The 14,617-nt window shown below is 55.8% G+C and overlaps 1 protein-coding gene across 9 annotated transcripts in view; it reads right to left on the reverse strand.

Moving 5' to 3' along the window:
* Positions 1–14,617, reverse strand: part of CTIF (cap binding complex dependent translation initiation factor) — a 286,075-nt gene that overhangs the window by 185,145 nt on the left and 86,313 nt on the right. For 7 of the 9 annotated variants that reach the window (XM_089305768.1, XM_051851239.3, XM_051851240.3 and 4 more), the window contains one exon: positions 10,989–11,060. The exons of the other annotated variants lie outside the window; for them this stretch is intronic. In XM_089305768.1, coding sequence (XP_089161894.1) covers positions 10,989–11,060 — 72 coding nt within the window. The remainder of the gene's footprint in view (positions 1–10,988; positions 11,061–14,617) is intronic. 9 annotated transcript variants of the gene reach the window in all.

Below are 14,617 nucleotides of genomic sequence, written 5' to 3' on the forward strand. Positions count from 1 at the left end.
CTCACAGTTTCACTGTCTCTCAGACATTAGCGTGCATCAGAGTGGGGTTAGCTCCCAGGGGAGCTGACCATCTTCCCTATAAACCATGGGCAAAAATTCTTTTTCCTTCCTTGGGATATCACTCATCCACTTAAGTGCCTTGAGACAGTGCTGGGTACCGTGTGGATGTAAGAGGCCTGAAATTATGGTCCCTGCCATTGTGCAGGAGTCCCAGAAATAGAACAATTCAAGTTGGCGTGCAGTCAGGTGCCAAATGACAACACACCTGCCACCCAAGCTGCTAGCTTCAGGGGAGACAGCAGGCAGGGAAACCCTTCAAACAGGACTATGGCTTGGACTGAGAGCCAGGAAAACCAGATTCAAGGATCACAATCTGCTCCTTAGGGTCCCCAGCAATGCACTCTGGCTCCCCAGACCTGTGCTTCTCATGTGTTATGTATGCATTTTGGAAAAAACTTATTTATTTGAAAGGCAGAAGGAGTGAGGAGGGGAGAGGGAGAGGAAGAGGGAGGGATGGAAGGAGGAAGGAAGGAGAAGGGAGGGAGAGGGAGGGAGGGAGATGGATCAATTGATCTTCCATCTGCTATGCATTCCCCACAAGTCCACAAAAGCCATGGCTGGGTCAGGCTGAAGCCAGGAGCCCTGAACTCAGTCTAGGTCTCCCACGTGGACAACAGGGATCCAGTTACTTAAGCCATCACTTGCTGTCTCCCAGGGTGCACATTAGCAGGGAACTGAAATTGGAAGCAGAGCTGGGGCTCGAACCCAGGTACCCCGATATTAGATGCAGGAGTCTCAAGTGGCATCTTACTCTGTGCCAAATGCCCGCCCCTCTCAGAAGCATTTGACAGATCAGGGATTCCTGAACAGAGGGTGGAGGGAGGCCAGGCAGGATACAGGAGAGATACCATGGGAATTTCCACATTACATGAGATGTTCAGGGTTCAAAGGATCCCAAGGTCATCTCTCGGGCCAGATGTACTTCCTGCAGGCCAGATCTGAGATTCCTCTCAGGTCCGAACCAAAGCAGACTTGGAGGATGGCGTGGGTTTACTCCATCTGAAGGAACTACAGGGACAAGCACAGGGGAAACGGCTGGGCAGGGCAGGGTCCAGGAAGAAGCCAAGCTGTCTGAGCAACACCAGGTGTGTGTGGGCATGTGTGCACGTTCAGCACCAAGGACAGCATCCACACACTGGCAGGAAAGAGCATGATGGATTCCAGCATTTTAACCCCCTACACTAGATGGGCATCTGAGGCAGGGGAATGACTGAGCAGAGACCAGCAAAGACCAGGCTGAGATCAGAAGAGGGGAAGGCCCTGCCTTTCACTCCAGGACTTTGGTGTCTGCCTGTCATCCTATCTCTTCCCTTGTGCCTCCTCTCTTGAGGCCAGAGGGGGGGAGACAATGAAGCCAACAACCAAGTTTATTTCTCTTAAGCCAACCCTTCCGCCCACTCTCTCTCCACTAACCACGGTTGTGACTTGGATTTAAAATGAAATGGGTCCCACCAGAAGCCATTTCTGGCTGCTTGCCTGTCCAGCATTTGCTACAACAATGGCCATGTGCTACAACAATTAAGGCCACTCAATTGTTCCAGCTCGCCAATAGAGAAAGGCCAGCAGGTGGGGGAAATCCATACTCCCATCCCAGCATCCCTTTTCCCGAGGCTCCCTCACCAGGAAGCCTTCACAGCCCAGGGGGTTTGTCCCTTCCTGCCAGTACCAGCCTCAGAACCACAGGACAGTGGCACAGGAAAGGGCCTGGGGTTGGAGAGGGTCATCTGGTCCGGAGGTGACCTGGGAGGCCTGCAGAGATATATCAGAGCCATAGCGTGGCTGGGCATGGCAGAAAGCAAACGGGGCTCCTGTTCTTGCCTCCCCAAGCATTTCTACCCCTACTGCTTCCTGGCTTCTGCAAGGAATTTCCATGGAAGATTCTGAAGAAACAAAAGGTTCTATGCTTTCTGAAAATCAAGCTAATTTCAGATGACTGTAGATTCACAGGTACCTGCCTCCAGCTCCTGATTCCAGCTTCCTGCTAATGCAGACCCTGGGAGGCAGCTGTGACGACTCACGCAGTTGGGATCCTACCACCCACATGGGAGAGCTGGACTGAGGCCCTGGCTGCCGACTTCATTCTGATCCAGCCCTAGTGGCCACTACGGGTAGATAGGCAGTGAACCAGCAGGGGGGAGCTCCGTCTGTCTGCCTGCCTCTGAAATTAATAAATAGAGAGCGAGAGAGGGAAGGAGAGAGAGAGGGAGAAAGAGAGGGAAAGAGAGGGAGAGAGAGGGAGGGAGGGAGAGAGACCCCGCTTACAGTCACCCAGCTTGCCTTGATGGAAGAACCTGTAAGAGTTCTATGCCACATGCAGGATACGGACACTGACAGAGTCAGGGCCCAGATCGCATCCATCACCACAGGTCTCCTCGTGTTGCTCTTTTATAGCCACGCCCAGTCCCTTCCCGCCCCACCTCTTCCCTGACAACCACTAGCCTCTCCCCACATCTATAATTTTGTCCTTTCAAGAATGCCATATAGAGGCTGGTGCTGTGGTGCAGTGGGTTAAAGCCCTGGCCTGAAGCGCCGGCATCCCATATGGGTGCTGGTTCTAGTCCCGGCTGCTCCTCTTCCGATCCAGCTCTCTGCTATGGCCTGGGAGGGCAGTAGAAGATGGCCCAAGTCCTTGGGCCCCTGCACCCATGTGGGAGACCCAGAAGAAGCTCCTGGGGCTCCTGGCTTCAGATCGGCGTAGCTCTGGCTCTCGCGGCCATCTGGGGAGTGAAACCAGCGGATGGAAGACCTCTCTCTCTGTCTCTACCTCTCTTCTGTAATTCTGTCTTTCAAATAAATAAAATAAATTTTTTTTTTTTTTAAAGAACGCGATATAAGGGAAGCATAGGCCAGGCAACCTTTGAAGGCTGGCTTTCTGTCACTCAGCCCGACTGTTTGGAGAGTCGCCGGGTGGCTGCCTTGCCCGCGGCTCCTTCCTTTCCGCTGCTGAGTACCGCGCTTTGTTGACGCCTTCACCTGCTGAAGAACACGTGGGCTGTTTCTGGTTTGTGGCTATTGCAAATAAAGCTGCTATAAACATTTGAGCACAGTTTCTGTGTGAACATAAGTTTTCGGTTCTCGGAGATAAACACCCAGGAGTGCAATGCTGGATCACATGGCCCACACAGGCTTGGGTTTGTATTTTTTTTTTTTTTAAGAAACTGCTAAACTGTCTTCCAGAATAGCTTTGCCATTTTCTATCCCCACTAGCGCTGTATGAGCCATCCAGTTTCTCTGCACTCACCAGCATCCGAATCAGCCTGTTTTTTTTTTTTTTAATTCACTATTCTGATGGAGCATTGTGATATCTCACTGTGGCTTTAGTGTGCATTTCTCTAATGGCTGATGATATTAGATGTATATTTTTAAAGACTTATTTATTTATTCAAAAGGCAGATCAGTGTGGAGATGGGGGAGGTATCTTCCATCCTCTGGTTCACTCCTCAAACGCCTGCAACCAGGGCTGGGTCAGGCTGAAGTCGGGAGCCGGGAACTCCATCCAAGTTTCCCACACTGCCAGCTGGGACCCAAGTGTCAGGGCCATCATCCACTGCCTGCCACGCACATTAGCAGGAAGCTGGCGTGGAAATGAGCTGCCAGGACTCGAACCAGCACTCAGTGTGGGATGCTGCTGTCCCACGCAGTGGCTTAACCTGCTGCCCCAAAAACCTGCCCCTGGACATTTTTGCATGCTCACTTGCCATCCGTGTATCCCCTTTGGGGAAAAATGTCTCCTGTCTCCTGCTCATTTTCTGATTGGACTGCTTCTCAGTGATGGATTTTGAGAGTTCTTTTTGATATCCTAGATACCTGTGCGTTGTCAGACGTGTGTTTTACAAGTACTTTCTCCCTCTCTGTAACTTGTCTCTCCATCCTCTTAGTGTGGTCTTTGCTAGAGCAGAAGTCTGATTTGGGTGAAATTTAATTTAGCATCTCAGTCTTCACATCTATTGACTGTCTTTTTCATTCAATTTGAAATCTTTCTGATTCTTGGCATGACAAATGCTTTCAACTGAAACCTGAACATTTTCCTATTATAAGACTGGATCTTATGGACTCTTCTGTCTTAACTGACCACTCCGGCAGGGGAAGGGGGCGGGCACAGCCTCAGGAACCTGCCAGGTGGCGGCAGAGAGCTGGTTCCCTGCTCAGCTGATGCTCGGGGGGCGCCTGCTGTTACCGCTGGGTGGGGGGTGGGAGTTCCAGGTTCCCACGTAGACCCCACCGAGCCACCCTTGGGGCTGGCAAAAGCCTGGGCAGTGGCAGTGGCAAAAGCCTCACTCGCTCCTGGGCCTCCTGGCACCACCCCAGTGTGGAGGAGAGGGGCACCACACTCACACCAAGTTGGAGTGCAAGCCCAGCTTCCTGCAGGGCCTCCAATGACACCATGGGGAGGGGGAGGGGCAGGGAGCCTTCACCAGCTGGCAGGGTGAGAGCCGCAGCCTGTTCGGTCTTCCGAGTCCACCCTGGTCAGGGGTTGGGTGCCCTACACTCAGGTGGGGCAGAACTGGCTGGGATGCGTGGGGGTGGGGCCATGTTTTCTCCCATGGCGTCGGCTGGAGAAGGACAGTCATTGTCTCAAAGCTTCCTGCCCTGCTAGGTTTCTGTAGGGGGCAGTGGGTTTTTATGGGGACTTTCATTTGCCTGTGTCTGTTGGCATTTCTGGGTCACTGACACCTTCAACATCAAGTCTGGGACATATGAGTACACTTCAAAAAGTTCATGGACAACTGGAATTAAAAGACAAGTTTATTTCATTGTAAAAAAAATCTTTCAGAAATCCACACTGAGTCTTTCCACGATGCGCATTTTCTGTGGACTTACTGAAGTCTCCTCCTAGTCCCTTCTGCAGCTTCTAGGGTCTCTGAGGGCAGAGACCAGGACACATAGCTCCTACTGTATACGGCAGCCACCCAAAAACTGGCTGAACAACTGAGTGGTTGCTGACTATTCTCTCTATAAAAGCCAGTCATCAATATTGCTTAGCAAGTGTCGTATCTGCTCTTCCGAGTTAGCTGCAGCTAGAAGGCACCCCAAGGGCAGGGGCAGATGGCGTTTTTGGAAAACAGAGACTCGTGCTGGGCCGCAGCAGAGGTTGTACTGCGTTCAGCTCTAGGAGGCAGACTGGGCTGAATTAGCACACACCCCCACCGCTCCCAGGAAGGGGACCCAGGGCCTCAGGACCACAGTGTCACAGCCCAGACTCAGCTCTGTGGCTCCTGTGCCCGGCGTCCTCTGTCTGACCTCCATGCCCGTCTCCCTCGGCGTCCCCACTCCCAGGTCCCTGCGCCACGCCTGGTCCACAGACTGCCCTCAGTGATGACTTGCTGATTGGATCCAAGGGTAAAAGAACAAATAAAGGAGTTCGCCATGAACTCCACACGCAGGAATGGAGACATTTAGTGAAAAGAAGACACACCACGATCCGCTGGCTATTTAGTAGTAGCCAGGGGCAAAGGAGTACCAAACCGAAGCCACCAGTTTCAGCCACCGGGACTGGGCGGCTTGGGACTGAGCCAAAGAAAGAACCTGCTGTCTACGTGTGGGAGGAAGACGCCCAGCAGCTCCGCAGCCACGTGGCGGGGGGTGGGGGGGGGTGGGGAAGGGCTGCAGAGCAGAGCAGAGGTGACCTTGAGAGGCTTGCCATCTGACAGCCCCTGATGCCTTCTGAGTTCCCGGGAGCACCGCTTAGCCCTGGGTTTGAGGCGGTGATGGAGATGGGGCAAGGCAGAGGGCACCCTGGGCCAGGGGTGGTGACTCCCACAGAGCACCGCAGAGTCCCGCCTCCCCTGTCCCAGGCCCTGAGTAGAACTGCGCCTCTTGGTGTGCAGTGGCTGGAAGAGGCCCTGAGACGAGCTCTGGGTGACAAGCTCCCAAGGGCAGTGACTGAAGCAGCCTCAAGGCTGCAGCCCTAACTCCCAGCGCAGGATCCTCAGGCCCTCCTCCCTAGGTCAGCTGCTCTGGCAAGCTGGGCCCGAGCCCAGCGGAGCGCGCTGCTGAAGGTGGCTGAGATACAGAGGAACCCAGCGGGACCCAGGCCGCCCCGACTGACGCACGGGGCTGGGCTGACTTATTCTCAACAGAAAGCCAGAGAAAAACACAAGATGTGCAGCGTCCACAGATGGGCAGCAGCTCCAACATTGCAGCCCGGCACGCGACCCCACCAGGGTCACTGCTCTCACCCCCACCACCCACAACAGCACTGGGCTCTCTCCTGTTGCCCTAACACCCCAAGGGTATGCTCAACTCCCAGCTGGGCTCACATCCCATCTTCACAGATCACCAGCACCCTGGAACACCCGCCGCCTCTCTGGGGGACTCCTCCCTGCTCCATGTGACGGCGTCTGCGCTGCCGTCAGCCAGTCACCCCGAAGGCTCCAGTCCATACGTGTCTGCTGGGCTTCTGCAGGCGCTCGACAAACGCAAATCGCATGGGGAGCGACACCATGCACACACGCATGACATCCCTCACAGGCCACGGAGATGCGTGGATGCAGGCACTGGGTGGACGTTTGGTCTAGGGCTGAAGATGTCTGCAACCTATTATCAGTGACTTTTTTTATGGCTATTATTATTACTATTATTATTTAGAGTGACTAAGTTTGGTTCCTGGTTCCAGTTCCTGATTCCAGCTTCCTCCCACTGCAGACCCTGGGAGGCAGCAGGGGACGGCTGAAGTAGCTGGGTCCCGGTCATACACACGGGGAACCTGCACTGAGTTCCCAGCTCCTGACTCCAGGCCCAGCCCGGCCTGGGCCATCCTGGACATTTAGACAGTAAACCAGAGGACGGGAGCATGTTTTCTCTCTCTATCTCTTCCTCCTCACCTCCCGCCCTGCCCTTCCTTCCCTCCCTCCCTCTGCCTCTAGAACTAATTAATTATTTAAAAAATCCAGGCATTTGGGGCCAGTGCTGTGGCTCAGAAGGTAAAGCTACCATCTGCAGTGCCGGCATCCCATATGGGCACCAGTTCGGGTCCTGGCTGCTCCACGTCCCACCCAGCTCCTTGCTAATGGCCTGGAAAAGCAGCAGAGGATGACCCAAGTGCTTAGGCCCCTGCACCCATGTGGGAGACCCAGAAGAAGCTCCTGGCTCCAGGCCCAGCCCTGGTCGTTGTGGCCATTTGGGGAGTAAACCAGTGGATGGAAGATCTCTCTCCTGTCTCTGTCTCTCCCTCTCTCACTGGAACTCCTTCAAATAAATAAATCTTTTTTTTTTTAATCCAGGCCCTTATACTAGGGTATCACATGTGCAAATGGCATTTTAAACTGGCACTGAATCACCCCTGTAATTACTGCAGGGCAGAAGGTGGCTGGGGCCAGAGGCAATCTCAGACTCCCCTCTGCCTTCCACGGCCAGCCTGGGTCAGGGTCAACGCCAGCAGCATCAGGGCGGTCTGCAGGGTGCCACAGGTCTCAGGGCATGGGGACGAAGGGAGAAATGAGGACCATCCAGACCTGGGCAGTTTTGCAGTGGTTTGGATCAAGCTGGGCACGACATGGAGACACAGAACGCAGACAGAGAGCCCGAGAGAGGCTCAGAGAGGCCTGTGTGGCCCAGCGCCTCCTTCTGCAGACACTCATGGAAGCAGGGTCAGGTCCTGGTCAACATCCGGGTCTCTGGGCCCCTGGGCCAAGCCTCTGTCCCACTCTCCTGATTTTTCATTTGCTAGGGGGGCATCAGGATGGGATGGGGACATACCCGACACTCATCACTCCAGGGAACACGCAATCATGGGCCACCCACCAAGACACCCAGCTGTCATTTCTGACATTCCTCCCGTGTGTCCCAGGCCTTCTGTGAAATTGCATGATAAGGAGGCATGCTCAGCAGGTTCCCAGCAATGATTTCATCACCTCACTGCAGGCCAACATGCCCTGCAGCCGGGAAGTCCTTCTCAAGGTCTACCCAGAGGCTCGCCTGCTGTCAAGACACTTTCCCGTCCTTTCCTTAGGACTTTGTGCAAGTGAAGAAGAGCTGCTGGCTCCTGGCCCCATCCGACCTTCCTTACGCCCTTGAGCCCTGCATCCCCTGCCAGCGCCTCGAGCGGTGTCCTACAGGCCCTGCTGTTGGACTGTCATCTGGGTACTCTCCTCTCAGCCACCCCACACACTTCCTCTACGACAAGGAAAAGCTGGAGCCATTCCGACATCTTAACCAAACAAGGGAGCGGAAGAGGCTCTGGAAAGAGGACACCGGGGGCCAAGATCCAGGGGAGCCCCACCCGCCGGCAGCTGGCCGGCCCCTCTGTACCAGGTGCAGCCCAGTTTCCACACTGGCCTCTCTGGGCCGGGGACTCAACCTACCCTCGCTGGCCCTCATTCTGGGTCTCTGAGTGGGGGCATGGAAGACCAGCATCCTTTGCAGCTTGAGATAACAGAATCGGGACAGAAGTCTGTGGTGGGGTCAGAAATGACCCCAGGGTCTGACCAATCCCCCAGCGATGCCTCCCCTGGGCCCCTGTTCAAGGGCCAGTCAGTGATACGCCACAGAGATTCCCGGGCAGACTGCAGGACCGGGCACCTTCCCGCACACCTCCACCTCGGGCACACGCGGCCAAGGTGGGGCTGTCAGAGGAGCCACCAGAGCTGCCAGCCACCCCCAGGTACAGGCAGGGCAGCTTCCTTGGCCAGCCACGCGGGACTTCCCCTGCGGCGTGGTCATGCAGGGATGCGGACCCGCTTTGACCCCCTCCCCCAGAGGGCATCAGGAGACGGCTGCCTCATGACCATCGGAGACAAGGCCCATCAGGGGCCATGTGGACAAAGACACCCCTCTAGAGAGGGCAGAGCAGGGAGAAGGCAGGCACGTCCCCACACCGCAGAGCCGCCCTGCCAGCCCTGACCACGCACCCTCAGCTGGATGCTGCCCCTGCTGCCCTGGGCACTGCTTTCACCTGAACCTCATCCCCCTTACTAAGCGGCAAGGCCCTTGAAAGCGGGGCTGTGGCTCCAGGCCCTCCCAGGGCCGAGCACTGGGGCTGGTGGATGACTCGCCGGAAGTCCTGCTTGTCGGAGCTGTGCACGCTTCGGCCTCAGGAGGTTCCCCTGAGGTCACACAGCACAGCCACGCTCAGGCAATCCAGCCCCCCAACGCGGCCTTCCCCACACTCTCCCAACGTGAACACCCCAGGGCGTGCACCAGACCAACAAGACACTGCGTACACAAGGCTGCACAGGCGGCGGCCCTCCGTGACCTGGCCCCCTTCCACCTTCTCCCTCTGCGTGGTCACATGGATGCCACAGGTCAGGGTCTGGTGGGAATGTCAGGGACACCATGGCCTGCAGGAAGCCCTGCCCAAGGAGCCCTGGTCTCTGGGCAGGTCAGGGACATGGGCGGGTTTATATGCAGAGACCCGCGCCTCCACCTGCCTAAGGTCATCCTCTAAAGTGAATCTACAATGTGCCAATGCCATCTGCCAAGAAAGGACCTACTAGGAGCATTGTACAATTCCATCGTTCATGTCCATGTCGCTTGCTGAACTCTGCTTGCCATAAGCCAGCTGTTGAGCTGATTCCTGAAGGCGGGATTGGGGTGAGCTGGTCCCTGCTGTGCCAGGGCACCTGGGGCAGGGAAGGGCCCATTCCACAAGCCCCAGCCCCACACCACTGGCCTACATCTCCTGGCCAACTCCCACTCCCTCCTCTGCTGGGTGAAACAGGCTGAGAAAGGCCTTCCCAGGGTGCAGGAAATAGATGACGGGGAGGAGGGAGGAGGAGACCTTTTCTCCATCCCTAGGGACCCTGTCGGGGATGTTGGGACCAGGGGGAAAGGACAGGGAGAGGAATCCAGAAAAGGTGATAAAACGGAGAGGGAAAAAAGGACCCTACCCTGGAAGATTCCAGAATCCCTGCTGACCAACCCCCTGCTGACCAAATGATAGAGAGCTGATTTTTTTTCATCTCCTCAACCAGCCCTGTGTGTCCCCCATCCAAGTGCTCTAACCCTGCCTCCAAACCTTCACTCTGGGGCTGTGGCCCCCACACCCAAGTCCACATTTGCTGCTGAAGAGCTAAGGGGATCTTCACACAGAAAACCCCAGGGTGACTGGCAGGGCCTTGGGCCAAGGGAGAGCACATGCTGCAGGCAGGAAACAGTGCTGCAGGGGGAGATAAGAGCCCCGGGCCAAGTCCCATCTGGGTCATAGCTTGACCCTCCATGGGCCTCTGCTGCTCCATCTGCAAGCAGCACGGGGCTGGGGGTGAGTGGTCAGACGGCCCCTCAGACAACACGGAGCCTCCTCCTGGTTTCCATACAAGGAAGCTGAGCCCCAAGGAGGGAGGACATGCCACCACATGTGTCCCAGAGTGCACAGTCCTGAACAGTGCGCAGCTGCCTCCACACCAGAGGGGCAACGCCCAGCGGCCTCAGAAAGATCCAGAACTGAGGTCCCTGAGCAGCCTCCATCAGGACACCATCATCAGCGCCAGAGACAAACTGGACCAAGCAAGCATCCCAGGGGAGCCCTTGGGACAACATGGGCAAGCAGCAGGTGCAGGCCGGGCCCAGGACAGTGGATTGGCCCATGGAGATGAACAGGCTTCTAATAGCAGCCCCCCAGGCCCCCAGGAGCTGTGTCCCAGGCCTTCAGCAGACCTGGAGTAGACGTGGTCTCCGAAGAGCCCCCAGCACTGTTTGTGGGCCCCATCAGCGTCATGCATGAGCCCCCGGTTCCGTGATCTGAGCGCTGTGTAATATTCCACAGCACAAAACCTTCTCCGGCCTCTCGCGGTGGATACCGGGCTCTTTGCAGAGGTTTGTTCTACACAATGCTGCTACTAGAAGGAGGCCTTAGGAACCACTGTGTGGACAGGGGACAGGGAGGGCTTCCTAGCGAGGCAGATGCACCCCTCTCTCCACATCCCCCTGCCCACGAGCCCAGACACACAAGACACGACGAGCCCAGACGGAGCATGCAGCTGGTTGCCTACCTGCTGCGGTGGGGCTCGTCCTCGGGAGAAGGAACAGCTGCCGTCCAGCTGTTCGCTGCAGTCCGCTGTCCACTGCAGGGCAGAGAGGAGCGTCAGTGAGGGCAGCACAGACAGGCTCGCGCTCACCCTGCCCGGCCCCACACCTGCTCCTGACCCCTGCGGCAGCGTCAGCACCAACTCCCACACAGTGTTTTCCACAGCAGGCCCTCTTCCGCTGGCAGGTCCCCGTGGCCTCTCCAAACTCCATGTCAGAGAGACCACAGCCGTGGGCTGGGAAAGCCGAGCTCATTCCCTTCACTTCTGTCCACCAAAGCAACGAGGATCCAGCGACATTCCAAAGCCAAGTGGACACAACGCCCGCTTCTTCTGAGTTTTAGACACCTAACATTACCACGTTCGACCTCCTAGCCTGGCTTCAGCCACGCCAACCCTCTGCCATGTCAAAGGTAGCCAGGGCCAGAGTAGAGGCGTGGGTGTGTGGCTCTTCCTGCACACCCAGCTCCAGATCTGACATTGGGGAAGAGCCCTGGACCGGCCATCAGCAACTCGGCTGGACGCCAGCGAGCTCAGGGGCTGGTGTGTCGTCTGCAAGCCACCTGCACTGACAGTGCCCAAAACCTGCCATACAGAGGGAGGCCCCAGGGACCTGCATCTTGACGCACTCCCCAAGTGATGCATCTTAAGCGGGAGAGCCACTGCAGTCCCTGTGATCTCCCGGGCTTTGCTGATCCCCCTGTAAAGTGGGACAGCAGTGCCAGGCGACGCTGCAAACTTGGGAGGAAAGATGTCTGCAAGCTCTAAAACAGGAATAAAGGAGCAGGAGTAGAGCGCTGCCTATGTCCGGGACCACCCGCTTTAGGGGGGTGTCGTTACGATCGTGTTACATGCTAGCCTCTCGGGCTGACGCTGCTCGCCACCAACCTTAACCTGCACTCTGTGTGACAGGCAGAAGGCAGAGGGGACTCTCAGGGGCTGCCACTCCCTGCTGGACAGCACAGGTCTGGTTTTCTACGACTCTGGCTGGGCTCGCCCTTTGCCCAGGAAAGATCTTGTGTTACCACGCTAGTTAATCACTGAGCTTGGGTGCAGGCGTGCAGCAGCGCTGGCCGGCTGGCAGAAACGGGAGCCACAGGTATAATGTTACATTTTCAAGGGGCCAGACTGTAAGGAGGAGGAGGCAAAATTAATTTCTCTTAACCCAATGTATCTCAAACATTATCACTTCAACAGGTAATCCATATAAAAGCCTACCAATGAGGTATTTCACATTCTTCCTTCCAGACTGTTTCTGAAAGCCACTTAGAGCACATCTCTGCTTGGACAAGCCACACCTCAAGGGCTCAAGAGCCACGCAGGGCCTGTGGCTCCCACCGGACAGCACAGCTCTAGAACTTCTGTGCCTGAGCCTGACCCCTGGGCTCTGGCAACACCATCTCCACCTTTTGAGGGGGTAACGACTCCCACAGGTGCTAATCTCTGGGTCATTTAACTTCTAGGCTCTTTTATCAACCAATTCCCTGACTAAACTTCCTCTGTTTGGACAAATGCAGTCTCGAGGTGTCTCCTCCAACGTATCTATTAATTGAAAAATGAGGAGCCCGACAGACCCCACTTCAGCCAGGTGGTCCTGGTCAGGATCTCCCGTGACAAAACAAATCAACATCATGGCCTGCCTAGCACGATGTTCTGAGGATTCAGCCCCTCTAAGGTGCTCTCCCACAGTGCACAACGTCAAAGCAATGACAAGGGACACCTGGCAAACCAAACTGAAGAGCTTCCCACAAAGCCAGTGACCAGCACTTCTCAAAAGCGTCAAGGGTGGGGCTGGTGTTGCCGTGGGTTAAACCATTGCCTGTGTTGCTAGCATCCCATGTGAGGGCAGGATCGAGTCCCAGCTGCTCCACTTGTGATCCAGCTCCCTGCTAATACACCTGGGAAAGCAATGGAAGATGGCCCAAGCGCTTGGGCCCTTGCTTCCCATGTAGGAGACCCTGATGAAGCTCCTGGCTTCTTCACCCTGGCCCAGCCCCAGCTGTTGCAGCCATTCTGGGGAGTGAACCAGTGGATGGAAGAACATTCTAACTTTGCCTTTCAAATAAATAAATTTTTTTTAAAAAATTTAAAAAGTGTCAAAGTTGTGAAAGACAAGAAATAAAAAGACAGTGGCATAAAGTGAATAAAGAGACATGACAAAATGCAAATTTGGATCTTCTAACAGAAAGAGGGCATTTGCAGAAACACTGGTGAGATCTGGATGAAGCTGGAACAGCACTGCACTCAAGTTAATTTCTCTGTTCTGATCTCATACTGGATTATGTAAGATGTTCCCATTAAGGGAAACTAGGAGACAGCAAACACTCTGTGCTATGCTTGAATTTAGCTGTCAAATCTACAATAATTCCAAGAAAAATATCTTTATATGTAATACACATACGTAAGTACACAGGGTATACAGGCATGTATGTGTACACACCTGTGTATATACATACACATTTTTAGAATATATGCAGAAACCCACATGTGTGTGATGCTCGAAGTGCTATAAGAACAGCCCCTCTACTTTATATTCTCTCCTTTGAAGCGTCCCAAACCCTTAAACTCCAGGTGCACAGCGCCATGACATCCCACGGAATGGTGACTCGTGGGGGTGGGGAGGGGGGAGCCTGGCCCCTGGCTGGGTGGGCCCACCTGGGAAGCCTGCACTCATGTGGAGGCACTCATGCCAAGGCTTCACGTGTGTCCCAGTGCAACCTCGCCCTCCTTAGTAATCTGAGAACAGCTCCAAGCTCCTGTGAGGCCACTCAGCTTTGTCACCTTAACTCGACGCCCCGAGGCCAAAAGCCATCCCGAGCGAGCGCTCCCCGCATGGGACCCACAACAAGGCACTTCCCACACAGGAGGGGCAGCTGCGTCAAAGAGCAGCTGCACACGGAGCGGGGCCAAGGAGCAGCTCAGAGGAGGGAGGCATGCGCAGGATCCAGGAGAGAAGGAAGGGAGCAGCCCAGGTGCCCGGAGCACGGGGAGCCCAAGCGTGCAAACAGCGGCAGAGCGTGGCTGGCAGGCCAAAGAAGACAGACCCGTCTCCTCTCTGGACATGGGCCAGAGCTTTGGCTAGGAAGCGCCTCCTCGGAGCAGGCACCCGAGGCAGAGCTGGCCCCACTGGGAGAGGGTCAGGGGACGAGGGTCTGGTGCGGTCTCACTGCAGGGTGGTAGGGATGGAAACGAAGACGTGGCTCTGAGAACACAGAAAAAGCAGCAGGTGCACAGGTTGACCTGTGTGCAGGAAAGCGAGCAAGCGGAGGGGTCGGGTGGAGTCCACAAAAACCCCTTGCAGAGCCCAGCCAGGCTGGAGACAGGCACAGCCCCTTGCAGGCGGAGTGACAGGGGTCCTGGCCATGGGCTTTCCTGACACCCCAGGGCAGAATGCAGTGGAACTGCCACAGTCATCATGCCAAGCCCCTCCCACCATGCACACGGGGCTCCCAACTCCCAGGGACCTCGACTCCATGCTGATGCCATCCATCAGCACGTGTGCCTCCTCCCGGGGGCTCCCCCTCTCTGATCCACAGTCCCTCCCATCTCTGGCTTTTCTTGGCACCAGGTGTCACCTCCTGCCTCTCCTTTGCCTT

Source organism: Oryctolagus cuniculus, chromosome 10 (genome assembly GCF_051225735.1).
Source record: "Oryctolagus cuniculus isolate XC-2025 breed Fujian yellow rabbit chromosome 10, ASM5122573v1, whole genome shotgun sequence".
NCBI classification, from domain to species: domain Eukaryota; kingdom Metazoa; phylum Chordata; class Mammalia; order Lagomorpha; family Leporidae; genus Oryctolagus; species Oryctolagus cuniculus.